The sequence below is a fragment of the Meleagris gallopavo genome, chromosome 3 (assembly GCF_905368555.1).
Source record: "Meleagris gallopavo chromosome 3, MGAL_WU_HG_1.1, whole genome shotgun sequence".
NCBI lineage: Eukaryota > Metazoa > Chordata > Aves > Galliformes > Phasianidae > Meleagris > Meleagris gallopavo.
The window spans coordinates 36,491,282-36,511,620 of NC_139406.1; the positions used below are offsets into that span (position 1 = coordinate 36,491,282).

At 37.6% G+C, this 20,339-nt stretch overlaps 2 protein-coding genes across 13 annotated transcripts in view; one reads left to right on the forward strand and one right to left on the reverse strand.

Moving 5' to 3' along the window:
* MBP (myelin basic protein) overlaps positions 1-7,467 on the forward strand; it is a 106,382-nt gene extending 98,915 nt beyond the window's left edge. For 8 of the 9 annotated variants that reach the window (XM_085220666.1, XM_085220661.1, XM_085220662.1 and 5 more), the window contains 5 exons: positions 2,280-2,384; positions 2,976-3,011; positions 3,557-3,589; positions 4,537-4,659; positions 5,668-7,467. In XM_085220666.1, coding sequence (XP_085076792.1) covers positions 2,280-2,384; positions 2,976-3,011; positions 3,557-3,589; positions 4,537-4,659; positions 5,668-5,724 — 354 coding nt within the window. In that variant the 3' untranslated portion in view covers positions 5,725-7,467. The remainder of the gene's footprint in view (positions 1-2,279; positions 2,385-2,975; positions 3,012-3,556; positions 3,590-4,536; positions 4,660-5,667) is intronic. The other variant, XM_085220669.1, reaches the window with a different exon arrangement.
* A 1,777-nt stretch (positions 7,468-9,244) lies between these two features.
* The window catches only part of ZNF236 (zinc finger protein 236), a 68,267-nt gene continuing 57,172 nt past the window's right edge, over positions 9,245-20,339 (reverse strand). For all 4 annotated transcript variants that reach the window (XM_085220660.1, XM_085220657.1, XM_085220656.1 and 1 more), the window contains 4 exons: positions 19,423-19,620; positions 17,814-17,943; positions 11,446-11,622; positions 9,245-10,993 (listed from right to left, as the gene is read on the reverse strand). In XM_085220660.1, the coding sequence (XP_085076786.1) occupies positions 10,866-10,993; positions 11,446-11,622; positions 17,814-17,943; positions 19,423-19,620 (633 nt within the window). In that variant the 3' untranslated portion in view covers positions 9,245-10,865. The remainder of the gene's footprint in view (positions 10,994-11,445; positions 11,623-17,813; positions 17,944-19,422; positions 19,621-20,339) is intronic.

Below are 20,339 nucleotides of genomic sequence, written 5' to 3' on the forward strand. Positions count from 1 at the left end.
AAGCCTGTAATGATAGAACCAGGGGAAACGGTTTCAAGCTCAGGGAGGGTAGATTTAGGTTGCATATAAGGAAAAAGTCTTTTACAGTGAGGATGGTGAGACACTGGAACACATTGCCTAGTGTTGCAGTTGATGCGCCATCCCTGGAGACTTTCAAGGCAAAGCTGGATCAGGCCCTGGGCAACCTGATCTAGTTGTGGTGTCCCTGTTTCATTACAGGGGAGTTGGACTAGATGACCTTCAGAGGTCTCTTCCAACTCTAAGGATTCTGTGACACTAAATTCAGGACTATCCTTTGCAAGCGTGTTTCATAATCTATAGTCAAGTTTGCTTTCCATTGGCAACAGTCTAAAAGCTGAAAGTCAGGAAAACACTGCAACTACCTGAACACACTCAAATTTAATTTTTAACACCTATAGGTATCAGTTATTGCTCTTCTGAGGGAAATGCCTTTTGTAGAACATGGATGTGTGCAATCTCAGGAAAATAAAAACCACTGAGCTTTTCCTTCTCCCCTTTAGGACTCCAAAAATTGAAAGGACACACTACAGGTGGAAGAGAGATTCCAACAGCTTATACATGAAAGGGAAACATGTAATTTAGACTTAGAATACTGGAAGATTCTGTCCACACATAAAACTTCTGACCATATGAAAGAAAAGCCCATGATTTGTAACAGTGGGAAACAATGTCATAAATTCATACAGAACCATCCTTATCCTTAAAAATAGGTTCAGATTTGCTACTGCTGATTCACTATAAAGGGGACCCAAGCAAAGACTATTCCAAAATGTGGCACCACAGATCCGAGAAATTTTGTAGTCACCACATGGTAACATTTTTCAATGAGCTAAATTATTAATGCCTCATGATGGACCAGAATGCTAAAATCAAGAAACTCAGATTCCACTACATTGTAAAACAGAATTATTCCCACCTTTTTGTGCCTGGTGGCAATCTGTAGCTCACTGCAGAATGGCAATATACATCTGCTCATCATGTATTCCATTGGGCTTCATGTAGATAGACAGCAACCTGCTGTTAAGACATTGTGATCTGCAACACTGCTGAAGGAGAAGTGTAAAAGAACACAGATCAGAGTATTTATAATAAACATATATCAATGTTCTCTTTAAATATAGACTTAAAACGCAACATGGCAGAGGTAACTTGTTCTGAGCATGTGTTGGTGCCTTACAGGCTTTCCTCCTCATTACAACACTGCTCATAAGCCAGGGGTCCCACTGCAACAACACAACCAAGTCCTTCTGTAGCAAGTTGAGCCATGTTCTTCTATGTGACAAAATCGAAGTGTATTCTCAGTAACTGCCCATACTGTTCCAGAGTCAAATGTTCATTCCGTTTGGAAGAGCTTATGTTCTCTCACTACAGATTTCTATTTCTGTTTAGAGGCCAATGAAATCTGTATCACCCACATGGTACTTGTAAGAGATGCCACTGTTATTTCCATTCTCTCCTGCTTTCCCTGTTGCACATAGCTGGGATCTGTCGTGCTGGGAGAGAAGCACTGTACCTTGACATTGGCAATGATGGACGGACGTTTGTCAATTGGGTCACTCATAGGTACTGATTGTTTTTTTAAACTTAGTCCTGCTGCATCCATTGAGAAATAGCTACATGATTTTTTTTGACATTATTTTTACTGCAACAGCTGCATTGTGCTCTCAGTATTCACTCTTCACAATATCTTTATTTGTGTCCTTTTGTCCTCAGTGAGTGCACTTTTCTGCACTGCTACAGGAACACCACTGAAAATAGAAATATTGTCAGTCTCATTTCATTACTTCACTCCAAAACACAGTTGCCCTTGCAGTTCATTGGTGCTATGCAGTCTATGACAATGGAGAAAATCAGATACAATCCATTCCTGCTCTCCCATGGAGGATGACCCAGCTTAAGTTTTCTCAGGCTGTATCTCTAAAATTGCATCCTATGGTCTAACTTCAAAGGAAGCAAAAATTGTAAAGTTTCTGCTATCAGAATTGTCCCAGATTCAGTTCCACGCTGGGCTGTAATGCTGTTACAAACATGCAAACCATTATACAAATACACATGCACAACATATGTATGCAATTGACACAATAGCATCTTTGCCACTGTATCAAAAAATTGTTCCTTTACAGTACTGATAACTTTCTGACTCAATCCCTACAGATTTCCAAGGCACTCCCCTCTCCTTCCCCTCCTACAAAGTGAGCCTTTCCCCACAGCTGCTGGTCTCCTTTCTCCCTGCTGACCAGACTCTGCTGTTGTTGCAGGATATACACGCAGCCAGGGCCAGCCATGTAGGCTCCATCCCCCAGAGGTCTCAGCACGGCCGGCCTGGTGATGACAACCCTGTAGTCCACTTCTTCAAGAACATTGTAAGTTCCACTTCTTCTCATTACGTGCTACGACTCTCCTTCAGATCCACCTATAATCAAATATCCCACAGTTGTTACCCTTTGCTAACGAATTCTTCTACACCTTTGAGCTAACCATGCAATTCAGTGTAATTTTACCCGGAAACAAGAACAATGCTGAAATGTTACACCAAAGTAGGTGAACCCTCAATTAGCACAGTCACATTTCAAGAGCAGTTGTTGTAATTATGCAGCTTCACCATTTACAAGGTTTGTGCTGCTGTCTTTGGCAACCAGTGTATTTGTTTAAAAAGAGATTAAAAAATGTTCACACAGCAATAAAGAGAAAAACAAAATTAATAACTAATACATAAGGCCTAATAACTCCTGGTCACATTCAAAGTTTCCTGGAGACACTCAAGGTCAGGCTGGACAGGGCTCTGAGCAACTGATGGAGCTGTGGGTGCTCCTGCTCATTGCAGGGGAGTTGGACTAAGTGACCTTTGAAGGTCTCTTCCAACTCAAACCATTCTATTATTTCTGAATTTGCTTGATGATTATCACCATTTATTTTTCCTATGGTTTAATAACTTGTTTTTGGTTGTTTTTTAGGTCTCACCCCGTACTCCTCCTCCAATGCAAGCGAAGGTAAGAGCTGACCAGGGCTCAGGCAATGCCCATGAGTCTTTGGGGCTCATTTATACCACTTCAATTACCAGTCCATTTGTTTTCTTTAATCCTGCTAAATAGAAATCAAGAATTGCCTTTGGAAATATCCCAAGTCAGGGACTAAGACAAAAAAAGCCATGGTTTTTCTCTCCTCATGCATTTCCTGATTTGCTGCATGACATCTAAATTAAAGCCAAATGTTGGGGTCTTTATATCTAAATTTTGTTATGGGTGCTTCACATAGTATACTAACAATAGGTACAGCTGTCAGCCAAGCCTCAACCTCCAGGAACTGTTTTCACACTGATAAGCTGACCTCCCACAGCCCATGACTGATGAACGACGGCTAGTGATGGAGGCTCTTGTGATTCTGATTGAGAACTTTGCCTTTTTCATTTTATGGAATGACTGATGCTTCATTATCTGGCCAATTTGTCATTGTTTTTCACTGCATTCTCAACACCTTCTGATCCAATGTTCTGTAGTGACCATTGTGTCATTATTTCTGTTTCTTCCATGTGCAGGGAAGAGGACTGTCCCTCACCAGATTTAGCTGGGTAGGTGATAAATGTGCTTTCAGAAACAGCCATTTTATTTACCAGGCCAAAGCATATCTTGCTCCACTGCCTCAAGCTGCTGCAGCAACACGATAATTTTGTTTTGTCTCAGTTTTGCTATTTTGCTTTTCCTGTTCTTCTTTCCTCCCTCCTCCCACAGCTCTTTAAGATGGTAATCGAGTCGCTCGCTCTTATCCAGCACACTGACAGCCTCGCAACAAACATTTCTTTTGCTTCAGCACAAAGGGAACAAAATCCACTGCATGACAAAGCTGTCATCCTTTAAACCTCCTGGGAGACTCACTGCTGCAGGTTTCTTCTCATGAGAAGGAGAAGGATGAGAGGGCAGGCAGTGTCCAGGTGGGGACATGTCCCCAGTAAGCCCTACAGAACTAACACCGCCACTAATTCAAGTATTTGGTCTCACCTTTCCTTGCCATCTCTTCCACTGTGAAGAGATCAGCCCAAGTTAGACAAGTTCCTCCTCTAGTTATCACAGCTAATTAAATCCTACTTCTCTGCTGCAGGTTTGGTTCTACAATGAGAAGAACACGTACATTTTATGCTAAAAAAAAAATACTACAGCCTTCAAGCTGTTAAACATTTCTTTCACTGCCAACAGAATACCAACTTACTTCATGCATAATCACCTCAGAACTTGTAAATTGAATTTATTTTTTATTTAAGTTTTGTCATGCAGGTTAACACACTCAGCATCCACTTTTGATTATTAGTTCTTCTTTTACAGATTGTTTCCCTCAGGTGTCAGCACACTGAAAAAACCTCCTAATGCTTGCCTTCACCCCGGCTTATTACTTAAAAGATCATTTTATTGCAACTCCTCTAAGATTCTCTATCTTTCAGCGATGACAACGAAAGATTACCATGTGAATATGCGCTTAATGTCAATGCTGATTTGAAACATACGCCAAACTCTTTCTTTGCAGGGTGGTGAAGGACACAAGCCAGGATACGGAAGTGGAAAATTCTATGAGCACAAATCTGCTCACAAGGGACATAAGGGATCCTATCACGAGGGCCAGGGCACTCTTTCCAAAATCTTTAAACTGGTAAAGTACAATTGAACTTACTGTAAGTGCAAACAGTTGAGCCCAGGGAAAAGCTGAGTGCAGCCTAACATCTCCAGGAGCTGCCATGTTTCCATAAAGCTTTGGAAGGAATTAGGCATTCGCAAAGAAATCTGCCTTATAAAATCACCTCATAAATAGGTAAACCATTTGACAAGAGGTTAGGCTTCAGGTAAATGGTTTCTTTAGTTTGTTTTTGACTAAAAAAAGGCAATTGAAAATGCAGAATATTATAGTTTTACAAATGGAATCTTTAGAAATAGAAGTGAAATACTTCAATTATCCTGAAACGCCCACTTACAAATCATTCCCAGTTCAAGTATTTCAGAAGGGCTCCAATCCATTGCTTGCTTTAAGAATCAAACAACCACTCAGAGTTCAGCCTGGCTCTCACCTGTGTCAATCTTCAAAAGAAAGTTTCTCATCATGCAAGTCTCTGCCTGGCGCAGGTCCAGAGCATCTGAGCAGAACAGAGGCCAGGCTTTTTTAACCTTCTGTGTAAGGAAAAAGACACGTGAAAAGTGTGTTTTATGGGAAAAGAAATTAGCCAAATCCCAAATTAAAATAAACAAGTAAAAAAAAATTAGGAAATTCCAAGCCTTCAGCTTGGATCTCCTTTGCTAGAAAAGCTGTAAGGCTTTTCTCAAATGTATGAATTGCTACAAATATAATCAAGACCGAGATCTACCTTTTTTTTTGGATACACAAATACATCGCTTTCATAAGGAAGATCTGAATAAGAACATGCATGTACTACTAACACCTGCCCAGCTATGTATGAGAAATTTAATGAGAATAAATTAATCCTAATTGAAAGTATATGAGAAGCAATTGGCTCATGTAAAAATTCAAATGAGACTTCGCAATATTTGACTTTGCGTCATTTTCATTTAGATATTTAAGGTTTTGTATTAGACTGATATTTCTCCAACATGTAGCCCTACGCACACAGTATCTTGTTGTTAATTAACTCCATTCCTCCTTCCCCAGGGAGGCTCTGGCTCCCGGCCTGGATCACGATCTGGCTCACCAGTTGCGAGACGCTGAAGTTCTACGATGCCATTCAAGGATCACGCACTCTGCTTCATAATCTAACTGCCTTAAAATTAATAACAACTGCAAGAATTACCTAGTTAGACGCAGTCCATTACTTAGTGCCAATTAGGTTCTGCATGCAGTAGATGATACAAACAACTTCTATTGGCAATCCCTGACCAACAGTTGAATGAAAGGAACACACAAAGTAGCTTTACTAGCTGTTCTCCCTGTTTTACGTAGAGTAACAAGACGTCTGACTTTACTCATTCTCCTTCAGGGTGCCCTAACTGTATGCTGGACTTCATTATTTCTCCCAGGCTCCTAATCCGAGCTCCAGCCTCCTGGTTTCATTTTAGTGAAGGTCAGAATCGCAAATAAAGAGTTAATGTCTCTTAATGACTGAGCACTGCCATTAATGAGCTTTCAAAACGCTGCTGTAAAAACAAACACAAAATCCACCATGTGCAGAAGTTGTAAGGACTGTTTATCCAAATCCTTTTTTTTTTTTCTTTTTTTTTTTCCTTTTTTGATTTGGGACTTTGGTTTGGTTTCTGTTTTAATCTTCCTTCTCTCACTCACAGAATAATTTATTTTCATAACAGGATTAGGCAGTCACAGAAAGGTTCACCAAACATTGCGAGTTCAAGGTATGTGAAATGTGGGAGGGGGCAGATGTAGTAGAATCAATACGATGCAGAGCAATGGCAATAAGGAAACGCTTTCCGCACCACAAATTGCTCGCCGCATCCACACCATTAGAATTAAGAGTAGATGAGGGAGAGAAAGAGGATTTCAAATTTGAGTTAGACTAATGCTAAGAAACAAGGGATATTCCCAGCAAAGAAACATCAGATTGCACATGTGACCACTGGACGTCACTGTTGCTCCACATAAACTGCTGCAACAGCATAAACTTTGCAGTAAAGTAGGTAATTATATATATATATATACATGAATAAGTCTAATTTCTGAAAGAGAGCCCTTCAGTAGTGGTGTCTCAGATAGTCCTGCACATCTCATGAGAGAACTTCAAACCTTGCTCTTGGTATTGCAGCAGTGTTGTATTTGGTTGGCTCTTCTGACTGAGTAACATCTGAATGCCTGTTAAGGGCAGCGCACCAAAGCAAACTCATAGTAAACTACTGTGAACGTTTAACTGTTGTACTGTAGTTGCCTCATAGAAATGAGTTATAACAGAGTTAGATTTAGATATTAATTGTTCACAGATAACTAAAATGAGTGTGTGGCAATGGTATTTCCAACCACACGTAGAGAAATACAAGGCTCTTCTGAATTGCACTGTTTTATTACTTAAACTCACCATTCCTTCAAGCTCTTCTCTAAATGTCTGATTAATTACTTTCTTTTTTAGTTTTAGCCCGTGTTGTAGACTGAGGTTAATGCTTCCCAAGTTGAAACTGCATCTATGTGTCCAGTAGAAGTTACCTATACACATGTATGTTAATTCACATCTAAATCTATTGTAGGTTTATATTCAGTGTCCATTAATACAAAGCAAGGGAAGATGGAGAATAGAAAATAGAGACTAAGAAAAACAAAACCACCAAAATTATATACACGTATTACATCTTCTGTTACCTGTGTTGTTTGCTATGTGTATTTTTCTATTGTAGCTTCATTCAGATTTATACTCAGCAACGTAATAGTGGATTTAATTTGAAGACATATTGTTCTTATAGGAACAAAGCTTTTAAAATTTATCAAAATAAAGTAATCGATGTGTAATGAAAACTGAACCGGTTTTGTCTTTTGTAACGTAGGCTGTGTACAAAAAAAAAAAGCTCCTTTTTCCTTCCTGCTATTTATTCAGTGCTGAAGATACTGGAAGGTGCCTCAGTTGCACGTTCATAAGCTTCTTGTGACATTGGTGGTGCCCGAGCATGGCCCACAAGGTTGATGATATGACACAGGATTCATGGGACACTAGGGTGGACATTGCAAGTAAAAAAAAAAAAGCCTATGAAATTCTGCCTTTGTAAATAAGCATAGCAAACAGTATCTTCCTTGATCACAGTAGGTAATACTCCATTTGATTTTTAAAGAACTCTACACAAGTAGAAAAGAACATTTAAGGTAAAAAGTTATCTAAAGCTGCTTCCTCCACTTCATCACATTTCTTTTCCCCCAGTAACCTTTCCCAAGGCTGGAAATGGCTTCTTTAAAATTTACTTCATATAGGAAAAAAGGTACGGTAATTTAATACAATATTTTTCTAACATAAGTCTTGAGGGAAAGACTAAGACAACTGAAATCTAGTCTTAATTTTTCAGCAGTTTTGATGAAAACAAAACCAAACAGCACAATAAATGGCTCTATGACTTGTTTAAAAAAAAAAAAAAAGAGAGAAGGGAGGACCAGCACTAGACATTTATTATTTCTTGTTCTGAAGGCGGGGACATAAAACCAAAGAGAATCCTTGGGCAAGCACAAGCCTACTACTGCAACAACCCGGAAAGAACTGAGGCATTCCTATGCCCTGTTCCCTTACGCACAACGCAATCTGATTCTTCAACAGAGTCCTTGGGTAAGAGTTCTGCTTCCTAAACAAGATGCATCTAACTCGATGTTGTCTAAAGCATTACTAATGTATTTGTTCCACTGTCTGCATCCATACTGAACGACCGCTTGGATCACTTCCAATTCAATCTCACTGAGTAGCCTCAACAATGAAAATCTCTGTATGAAGATACTTGAGAATGGATTCCTGAAGTTCACCAACAAGGAGGTGGGGTGGTGGGGAGGGAAGCAAATAAAACGCCACAGTACAAAACAGGTTTTAGAAAGTCTGTTTACTCTAACTGACAGGAGTGCAAACACTAAAGGAGAAGCAGACTGCACTGAAGTGTCAGGGGATTACACAGCTCATGCTGTTTGTCACTTCCAGGATTTGGAACACATATTCACTGCCCCTAATCAAGACAAAACACTTTGAGAAGTGACCAATTTAAAAGTGCACCCCTTCATACATGACAGTCTGCTTTTAGTACACGTTCTCTTGGTGTCAGTCACCACCATTTGTTACTTGCTGGCAAAGCAATCACAGCCAGAGCAGGATGAATACCCCCCAGCAGTCAGCAATCACACTGTCACTAGGAACTATGGTACTGTGACCAGCTGTAAATCATCTTCTGTCATCACCTATGCGACAAACTATCTCCAATCAACTTTGCTGTGCATTTACAAGCTATTCTCTGAAAGTGTAGCAAAATGGTTTTACACTTGCCATATACCATACAGCCCATCAGAACTGATTCATGATTACACAGCTCCTAATTCTATGCAATTATACATAAAAAGCATGCTATACAAGGGGGTCAGCATGCCTTCAGAGGGCAACTGTAAAAGATATCTTTCCTGTATAGCTGAAACACTACTGCTGTCTGGAAGGGAAGGCACTGCTGAGAGATCTTCACATACGCTCTTTAAATAAAATAGAGATATGCTTCTGTTAAACTGCTTTTAGTTTCCTATAATTCAGGATGAAATAAAAAAAATACACAAAACGGGATTAGGAAAAGAGTAATATTATTTAACATGTTTTTGAATTAAATATTCCACATAACAAAAGTGTTATTTTCATGTCAACAACTATATTACTTATATACATATGCCAAAAGAGTTAACAAAAGAATTAAGAGATGCCCTATTGAAAAAACAGTAATTTCTTGCTTCAGCAATCTGAAATAACTAGTTGGTATCATAGACAAAGTATAGACAATATTTACAAAAGAGTTTTTTGGATCCGAGAGCAATCATCTTTCAGAAAGTAAATTAAAATTCAGCTCTGTACTATAGTACAATGAAACCACTACTGATCTAGGAGTACTTGCAGCAAACCGAAAAGATGAACTTCCTGCAACCAGGATTAGTATTTACAAAATATACTGATCAGCCACACAGAGGCTCATATAACTTTAAATATACATATTTATATATACACACAAGCACACATATATATCTATACATATATATGTAACATATAAATAAAATTCAAAAGAACAAGGTAAAAATAAGAAAAGAGCTTGTCTTTGGAATGTCTAAAAGATGACTATGTCTTTACTCCAGTGTTTCTTTGCTATGAATAGATTTAAATGGCACCTTTCAAAGCACTGCTTTAGTCATCTAGGTAGTTTTGATGAAACAATGACTTAAACAAGAAATAAAAATAACATATTTCCAAAATCCACAAAGAAAACAATGAGTAATTTACAGATTTGAAGTAACTGTTTACAGCACTGGGGAATTTTGTATAATATAGGTGACCTAGTGTGCATCTCACTTTCCGACTGCTAACATAAAACTGTATGTTGACTTCCCAAATTTAGCATATGGCTGTGCCTCTCACAGACACTGGGATATGTACCTGCTAATCCGATACAGCTAACATAAAAGAGGCCTTCCTTGTAACCCTTCCTGATTTGAATTCTCTTTAAATACTAACTGCTGAGTTTAAAACCTCAAGCACCTTTATGTAGAAACAACCACCTGCCTCTGTGGTTGGAATGGAAATGAACACGCTCTCTCTCAAGAGCTTAACTGAAGAAAAGCCATACATTCATGGCAATTTATTTTAACATTCTGAAAATGCACTAACTTAAAACAAAAATAGAGCCTTTTCATGTGCCTTGGAAAAAGAAAAGAACTACTTTTTACTGCATGCATCTACTTGTAACATTTTGTTTCCAAACTCAATTATTTCTTTAAATAGGTAAAAAGAAAAAAAAAAAGAAAGCTAACAGCTTCATGGTTTTCCCATGAAATTATTATTCCCCCTCCTTTAAAAATTCTACTCTAGTACGAAGTTCCAGTTCATTTTTCAAATAGATATACTGGCTGTGAATTGGAAGATGAAACTGTATACAGTATTACCTGAGTTCATTCATTCACAGACAACTTAGCACAGATTAAGTGATAATTTCACAATATTTTTCTACAAGCTTAAAAAAAGGACGTTGATTCTTTTAGGTAATTTTTGCAAATAATTAAAAAAATCCTACAATATATTATCTTATTGTTAATATTTCCAATGCTTGAAGTTTCAACTGTAAAATCCAACTTTTTCCTTCTCTGAAAACTTCTTTAGAGAAACTCAAGTTCAAAAAAAAAGTCAGCTTTCAGACATCAAGGTGTCATCGAAAAACACTGCCTATATTTTGCCATTCATTTGAAGATTCTTGTACCACTTCTTCTAAATTCAGAGCACGACTAATATCTTCCCCTTCTTGTTCTTGATTACTAGCAGGTTCTTGTACAGGACCTACAAGAAAATGAGTATGATTGGATGGGTAGTGTAAGGCAAATGGAAGTATGCTAAGAATTATTATTTGTGAATAAAAAAATTATGCTTGGAAATCTATTATGCAACTACTTCATAGAGGCATCATACAAATATCACAGATTCTACAGATGCTATTAAAAAAAAAAACATTTTGGAAAAAGCTACCCACAACAGACAAGTATACTCAATTATTCCCCTATACTAAGTTTAAACTTTCTATTTTAGCAATAGAGGGCTCCACCACAACCACGGAGCCATAAGCAGTAACCCATTTGTTTCAAGTGTTATTTGGGTCGTGTTCAACTATTAGCTCACCAACTCTTCAGCTTACTGATGTCTAACTCTTCAGTGACTTAGGGTAAACATTTTCTGATTTCCTAATAAACCATGCAGCTTCCTGTACTTGGCACTGCTAACACTGTGCTACATACCAGTGTAACCATGAGCCCGTTTCATATGAAGTTTCATATTGCTTTTCTGTGTAAATCCCATTGCACAGTAATCACATTTATAAGGCCTTTCTCCTGTGTGCTTTTTCATGTGAACTTGAAGAGCACTCTTCTGGTTAAAAGCCTTTTCACAAAGCGTACACTGAAATGGTCGTTCCCCTAAAAGAGAAAAATGTAATTAATGTTCATTTAAACATATAAAGTTCCAAATTCAATAAAATAATTAAGACCACCTAGAAATTAAGTAGACACAAACACAATTTGTTTCCTCATGTCTATCTCAAAGTGCTATAACTTCATATAATCAGAAAAACATCCTAAATGAAATATCAGAATATTGACATGAATCCAAAGTCATCGATACTGTTAAATTTCATATGCAAATTATATCAAAGCAACCTATTTAATAGAGATTTTTAAAATCTTTTTTTTTTTTTTTTAACCAATATGACTTTTCTGTACTTGAGGGGACCATCACTGTCTTGCAACATTTACGAGTAACAGAGATAAAACAATATTCTAAAGTTAACAAAGCTGATATCTGTAAGAAATTAGAATGCTGAATGTGTTAAAATAACACTGGTAATTCTGCACAGGATTCACAATATTAGTAATTTTTTAGTAAAGCCCCCACAACTTCATCATCATAACAATATTTCAACAAGTATCTGAAATGAAACAAATTATCTCTTCTTTCATTACCCCTGTGCTTCACAGGTATTGCAGCTTCTCAGGCTAAATCCAACTTCTCAGGCAATCAATAAAAGAATATGTTGCTAGTAAATGCTAGTAAACCATTAAGTAAGCTTAAAAGTATTAACTAATTAGAGCTACAGGTCAAACAGTAACAGAAAGAGCGCTTACTGTTGTAAACACCAAACAGCACCAACAGTAGAGTAGGAGAAAGATTTCTGAGCACAAACCCTACAACAATGGCCTTTCATTTTATCTCACTTGTCTCTGCTCTTCTTACCAGGGAGTACAGCGCAGCAGAAAGTAAACAGGAACAGAAGTTCCTCTATTTATAAATAAAGGATTTATGTATAAATTCATTCAATAATTAATCTGCTACCAGATATGTCTCAAAAGATCTATTTGCCAGAATGAAAACATGACAAGCAAAAGATATAAGAACAACCTGGACCTATCTCAGACTCAATTCAAACTCAACATCTGGAATAGAAATCAGGCCTCTTGTCAAACTGAAATGCAAGAGAATTTCAGCAATAACAAGAGATCACTACAGTTAATTTTGCTTCTTCTTCTTCCTTTTTAATATGAAAAAAGTATGAAACCAATATGAGCACAAAATTCTTCCTGGGGTTGGATACTGTTCCTTTTGCTCTCATCATCATCTCTAGTTACTCCCTGATTTCTGAAGGGATGAAAACACTACTTCAGTTCAAAGCACTCTTGCAGAGATAGAAGGCATCCTAATAGAACTATATGGACCTAACAGAAGCATATTTCTATTAGGATGCCACTCCAAGCGGACCTCAGATGCTTATGTTACAGTGAAGCAAATAATACTCCGCTACCTAAGGTAAGTAGAAGGAAGATATACCTGGGGAGCAGGCAAGCTGAAAAGGGAAGATTACTGTTCAGACTACAAATCAATTCAGCTAACAAGTATAGGAATACATTCTTGCATCTTGAAAACAAAGCTTTAAATATATTTCTACTTTGAATTTTCAGGAAAAAGTCGGCTAGGCTTGCAAAATATTGTTTCCACTCACCTGTCTACTAAAGCAATTCTCAGATGTGGTCCAAAAGAAAGATTTTGGGAAGACTGTTCTGATAAATCCGTTCAAGAATGTGATCATTACATAGCCTTCCCAACAAGGCTGCTGACAATATCTGCATGCAAAGGATTGCTTCAAGGAAAACTCCCAACAAATTAAGTTTCACTGCATTACAAACCTCCAGTGTAGTGCAAAATCACGGTCAAAGCCACACTCACTTCAATACTCTGATTAGAAGGAACTGACTACTTTAAAACCCAAGTTCCTCCCTTAAATCAAAGTTGTTTCTGCAGAAAAGACGCTGACGTTTTTTCTGCGTCTACAGCATGCAGCCTGTCATTTTTTTTTCTTAAGATTACAGCTTAGACAAGAAAAGGGGCTCTTGATCTAGAAACATGAACTGCAGCACAAGTGTTCTTTATTTTTGTTAAGAATGATTTCACTAGTTTGAATTAAAAATGTTTCCACCAACACTATCAGTTTTCTGTTCTAAAATAAGCAGCCATTTTGGTGCTTTGTAAGGGATTATGCCATATGGCTTCTTCTATCAAAAGTGGAATCATTCACTTCCCTCTAATTTCTGCAGTGTTTACCCAGACTGCTCTTCACTGATAAGTCCTGAATGAGTAAGATAATTAAAGGATGCAAACAAAGAGACTCAAGTTGTGTAGGGGAGATTTCAATTGGATATTAGGAAGAATTCGTTCACAGAAGGGCTGGTGAGGCACGGGGAGAAGCTGCCCTGAAAGAAGTGGAGCTTCCATCCCTGCAGGTATTTAAGAGAAGTGTGGAAAGCTCTAAGGGATGTGGTTTAGTGATGGAACTCAGTAGGTCAAAATGATGTATGGACTTGATGATCTTCAACGTTTTTTCCAACTCAGATGATCCTATGATTTTACTCAGAGAAGAAAATGTGTTTTTCTTTGGGCCATGAATTCAGTAGGCACTGTATTATAAATTATTGTAAGTGTTTAATCAAGATAGGAATCTCAGTTTCTCACAGGCAAGGATCATTCCTTTAGGAAAGCCAATTGGTTTAGGCTTAACATTAGCTTCTCTGACATATAATAGGCTTTTCTATCAATCTAAAGACTTTTTTGCAGGACATTTTCACTTGCTTGGCCTTCAGACATTTTTAGAACAATCTCTTTGGAAGGAATGACCACCATGTTTCAGCAGCAGGTGAGCCCACAACTTCAAGCAACAACACAGAAAATAATTCAGCAAGGACTTATCAGCTTGAGGGCACTCCCAGCTCCTGAGCGCTCATATACAAGAAACCCAAAAATATCTGAAGATTTACTGAGTGAATTACAAGTGATTCCAAAATAGAAATAATTTCTTCTATGACGGTGCAGATTTATTAGAAACAGATGTATAAAGGGGCTCTGGTCTCTTCACAGCCTTCCTGAAGTGCTATTATATATTATAATGGACAGCATGAGCCAAAGCAGGAAGGAAGCTGCCTTGTTTCCTGCTATTAGACTATTTGTGGGACTCTTACAGCACTGCCTTTTATTAACATCTGAATTATTTAAGCCAGTTAAACAGAAAGCAAGTTATTATGCAATTTTGAAGGCAGTTAACCATCTTTGACTGCAACTCCTGCCTTTAATACGATGAGAATGTTCCTTTCCACCACAGTAACCACAAAGAAGCCGTATTCCCTTTCTTCTAGTTTTACTATCAAAAAGAACAGTCATCACTCACAATAACTGATATTTTCTTTGGGTAAGGTATGGAGGAATGAAAGCAGGCAGCCCATTAGATTAGAATGTACAGGATCAGCAGAAACCTCTAAAACATGAGAACAGCTGTACCATATCAGCTTACCCATCAGTCCTCATCAGGATTTAATGCTTATTTACCAGGAGTTGTTTTGCTCTAAGTGAATGACTCAGCCCACTAATATTGAAGTCTATCCTATTACACCTGCACTGAAAACTTACTCCTCAACTGACATAAGGAGGATCTCATCCCTTCCAACCCAACACACACCCTTGGTTCTTCATCTCCTTTTTACACCCTTATCTATCCATACACTGCCACTGCACAATCTCTGAAGCTGCTCTCAGGATTCCCAGATCTCAAGATTTTCTTAGCAAAAATATCTGAAACATAAATTAACCATGTTCATGAATCCTCTTTCCATCCTCCTATCCTTTTCTGCTAGAGTTCTCAGCAGAGCAGCAACAGAATGAGATGTGCAAAAAGACACAAGCAGCACCTAGAACTTCTCTGATTCTTAGCTGCCTAGTAAATGCTAATAACTCAACCCCTGCAATTATTGCTCCTGTTTTACTTTTGACAGTATGTAGAGTATGTGCTGAATTAGTCAACTGAATTAGCCAAATTCATTGTACCAGATCAAGCAATGTCATAGTGGGCTGTACATTATACAGGTCTGATCTAATTCACCCACAAACACACAGATTCCTGAATAATTCTCCTCAAATTCTTTTTTCATGGTAAAAAAGAAGTAACAGACTACATTCATTTATTTGCAGACCTCATGATACATACCAAAAGCCTGCAAGAAAGTACAGACAGATAAGGTATACCTTGATCTCAGAAACTGCTTATATACAATGGTAAATATGGAGTATTCTAACCCTAATCAGTCATTCATCACCCAACAATCTTTTTTAATCTTCTTTTTAAAATAAGATCACCGTTACACAGCAAGTTAAAGCAATTCCCTGCGGCAATGTTACGTTTCCAGCTTCATCTACTTCCCCCCTCCCCATTGGAAATCCTGTCATTTATTATTCATAACACCACAATGCACGCTTAGATGTAGACTGAAATTCCACCATATTAAGTCCTTCATGAACAAAGAGCAGAGACAAATGCAAATTTTAAGAATCTGCTATAAATATGAGAAAATAATGAAAAGATAACGGGTGTAACAGCATAATCATGTAATATAAATAATCAATACAAAACAATGGTCTCCACACATCAACAACCTACCAGAAGTCACATAAAAAAAGAATTTAAAGATGATATTCTATGAACACTCAAGGAACATATTCATTCCTCTCAACATTTGGCACAGCATGTTAGAATGGATGAAGATGTGTGGAATTTTAAACAGGGAGAGAAACGCAGGGATCACATGTTGTTTAGAGATGGGAATAAAGAGCTCAGCCTGGGTCATTTGGTGTAGAGAGGGAAGAGGGAAGCAAGGAAGGACAGACATACGGATAGGGGAAGTAACAGGAGGAGACAGGGAGATTGAAAGAACACAATTAAGTGCGGCTCAAAGTCACTTGAGTGTGAAGACAGTTTGCAGTTGGTGCAACAGAGAAGAACAAAGGTGTATATGACTGGAAGTCCAGCACAATACAGAGACATCTGGCAGCAAGTTCTGCAGAAAAGCCAAAGAAGTTCAAATGCATTTGAATAAGACACTCATTTGTTGAAGTCAGAGAAAAGGAAATTCTAATATTTTGAGATATATCATACGAGAGCATACACAAGAAAGTTGAATATATGGGCAAGCCTATTCTTCAGAGATACAATACTTAGAATTACAAGACTCAATCTGTGGGTTCAAAGATGAAACTCAGATCATGCCTCATGAGACAAGCAAGTGATGCCAACTATGGACAAATGACAAGGTTAACAAGATAGCTTAAATGAAGAGATTAGAAATTTTGCTTTAAATCCATGAACAGTAGCCAAAAGCTAGATAAGACAGTGATATCACAGAAAGAGAAAGCTCTGGCTGACTCACTGAAGGAAACAGTAATAATCATGTTTTGGGAGTCGTCCTATGCTACAGCATACACAGTTATATTCATTAGTCTTCAGCAGCTTAGAAGCAACATGGATAACTTTATCCATTCCTTTTTAATTCTAGCAGACATGACAGCCATTAATTGTCAGCAGCGGTACGAAAGAAAAGTTGTTTTAGAGAAGTGACTCCAATGTTTAAAACTCATGTTGTTAATGCACACAAGGTGAAGGGGAAGGCAGATGGGATCTATTACACATAGCTTTCTCCTTGTGGCGGGCCACAGACTGCAGCCTGAAGAGCATTTTATCAAGGGAAATGTGTGTTCCCCAGGAGGAGACAGTGTAGTATAATTACAGAATAACAGTTAAAGAAAATAACTCAGCAGTAAAGAACACAACATTGTATTCTAGCAGCAGACATAGATGAACCGACTAATGGTTGAAATAACTACAAAGCATCATTACAGCAGTTAGGACTGTTCTTTATTTAACTTCACTGAACACACCAAGACATTTGCACATTCTCCCACAGTCTTGAAGATATCCAGTGTTTTTAAACAATGCCTTAAAACATCCATTTATTAATCTATTTCAACAACAAAATTTTCAACAGAAGCTCATGTATTAACATCACTGCTGCAGTACAGCGAGTGCCAATATATGGAGATTCTTAGTCTCACTACTAAGCATAGATTTAAACAGAACATCATGCTACTTGAGATTTCAAGTTTGCTCTCATTTTAACCTTTTTCTTTTTTCTTTGTTATTCAAATGCAGTTACCTGAATCTAAGAGCAAACACTCTGAAATGTAACAGTCACATATGCATGAGAAAATTGTATGAGATGAAGATCATTTCTGATGTTACCTGTGTGAATGCGACAATGTCTCTCCAGCTGACTTGGTTTCGCAAAAGCTTTTTCACAGTTATCACACTTAAAGACCCGAGGCTTCTGGGAACTCAGAGAAGGTCCAGCCTGATGGGTTTGCATGTGTTCCTAAGGTAGCACAGAAAAGATGACATCTTAGAATCATATCAAAAATCTGTAGTATTTAGCATAGAAATATATTCACATTTTGAAGATAAAAGCAGATGATCTTAGTCATCAATAGAAAACACATAGAAGACAGAACCCTGCATTTTTTTTTTCTAAAAAGAGATACTTTTTTGTATATTATCTCTTTGTAGGGCTGAGGCATCAGTAGCTTTACATTCCTGAAAGCCTCTGTCAAGAACTATTTATTTTGCATAAATTAGTACCTTCACAAATTATCGGAAGTAAAATAATATAATGTTACTCATGAAAACCAGTGCTCTTTGAATGTTTTCATCACTTACAAACATAGATTTTGGTCAACTATGTATCACAAGCTAGCACTGGATACTTTTTCTCCCTCTCTACAGTATCCACCTCCCCATCACTTGCCTGATACACAGGCATTTGTACCCAGGTCCCAAATGAAGATCATCCTAAAACAGTAAAGGCCTCAGAAGGAGAGGACTGCTACAACACACACACAGCTACAGTGTCAGCATGCCAATGGAAACACTTACAACCAATTGCTGAATTACTTTAAAAAAAACAACAACAAAAAGCACTGAGGTTCTTAAAAAATATCCTAAAACCTCTGAAAGTTAAGACAGCAGAATATGAAATTTAATTAGGTATTAACAATAATTTATCATCAGTGAACTTAATTCGCTAACACTGGGCTCAAAAAGTTTACTTCTACAAAAAGAAGTTTAGGAGATTGGTATCTGACTTCTTCATCTTCACAATTACCAATTCTGCATTCAAATATCTTTTTTTTTTTTGCTGAAAACTTTCTCCTAGAATGTAGGAAACTGAGTTTTCCAGCATCTTGTGTTTTCCCAAGAACCAATAATCTTTTTGTCACATGTGCTTGCCCAAAAAGCACAAACTTCACAACCAAAGTATATTTCCTTAAAATATGATACTACAGTAAGAAGAAATCTTCTGAAAAACTCTCTTAAGAGGTACTGAACAGCAACAATATAAGGGGATTTTAAAACAAATGTTTGCTCTGAAGATGTCACTTGTACTCAACAAAACAGAACACCCAAAAATCAAATAAGAGCAAGGATTTTGCTTTGCATTTTACAATTACAAAAGGTATATCAGGAAAACAAGTAACAATTTTATATATATATAAAATTTATATATATATATAAGAAAACAGAATAAACGCCTTTTTCTAACACCACTGTTTATATGACAGGTATCCACATTTTTCTTGTTGTGGACAACATATACATTAAAACACTAAAAACTTCTCCATGCTCCATGAAAGAGTTATATCAGCATATGCTGTCATTTAAGTTCCCCCTCACAGACATGCACTTCACAAACTATACGTGAACAGAAAAAGGAAAGGGCTAACAGGTATCTTTCAGTAACATGACAACAATTCCAAAATAAAAGTTAATAGAACAATGCACTGTTATTACCAAATACCTTGAGATGTGTTGCCCGCTTAAAGGCTTTATTGCAGACATGACAAACATGTATTCTTTCCTTGCCATGAACCTCTTTACTGTGATGCATCAACATGGTGGCTGAAGAAAAGGTCTGACTACACTCAAAACACTGGTGCACACGACCTTCTTTTTCTGCTTGACTGCTTTTAGCCACATTAGGAGAAACCTCTGTCACCTATGATTCATAAAACACAGTCAAATAATTACTTAAGTACACTCACAGCAGACTGGGTGGTTGTTCTGGATGTTGGTTTGATGTGACAAATTTTTTGAAGGTGCTTGCAAGCACCTTATCAACACAAAGGAAAGACAAGTTGTATATAAACAAACATGTATTTCACTGCTCTTAAGAATGACCAAATTTTAAGGGAACTAAAACATTAGAGTAACTATGCTCAAATTCATTTATGTTGTAAAATCCAATGTGTTTGAGTTTATTCATGTAAACAGTCATCCCCCCTCCTGTTTATATGCTCCCTTCAAGTATTGGAAGGCCACGAGGTCTCCCCAGAGCCTTCTCTTCCTCAAGCTAAACAAGCCCAGTTCCCTCAACCTTTCCTCACAGGAAAGGTGCTCCAGCCCTCTGATCATCTTAGTGGCCCTCCTCTGGACTTGTGCTTGTTGCCCTTTCAGAAGATCTTAGGCGGGCTGAAGTATATGCAAACCAGGGATTGCAAATCATGGAATTACTTAGGTTGGAAGAGACTTCTTGAAATCATCTAGTTCAGCTCCTCTACTCAAAGTGTGAGCTAGGGGCAGGAAACCCAAGACTATGTCTGATGAAATACAAGTTTTCTGATTCCTCCTAATCACATGATCTGAAGCAAATGATTAGTATTCACCTGATCTTCCTGACAGTCTTCACCCATAAAGCCACAGCTGACTCACCATCCA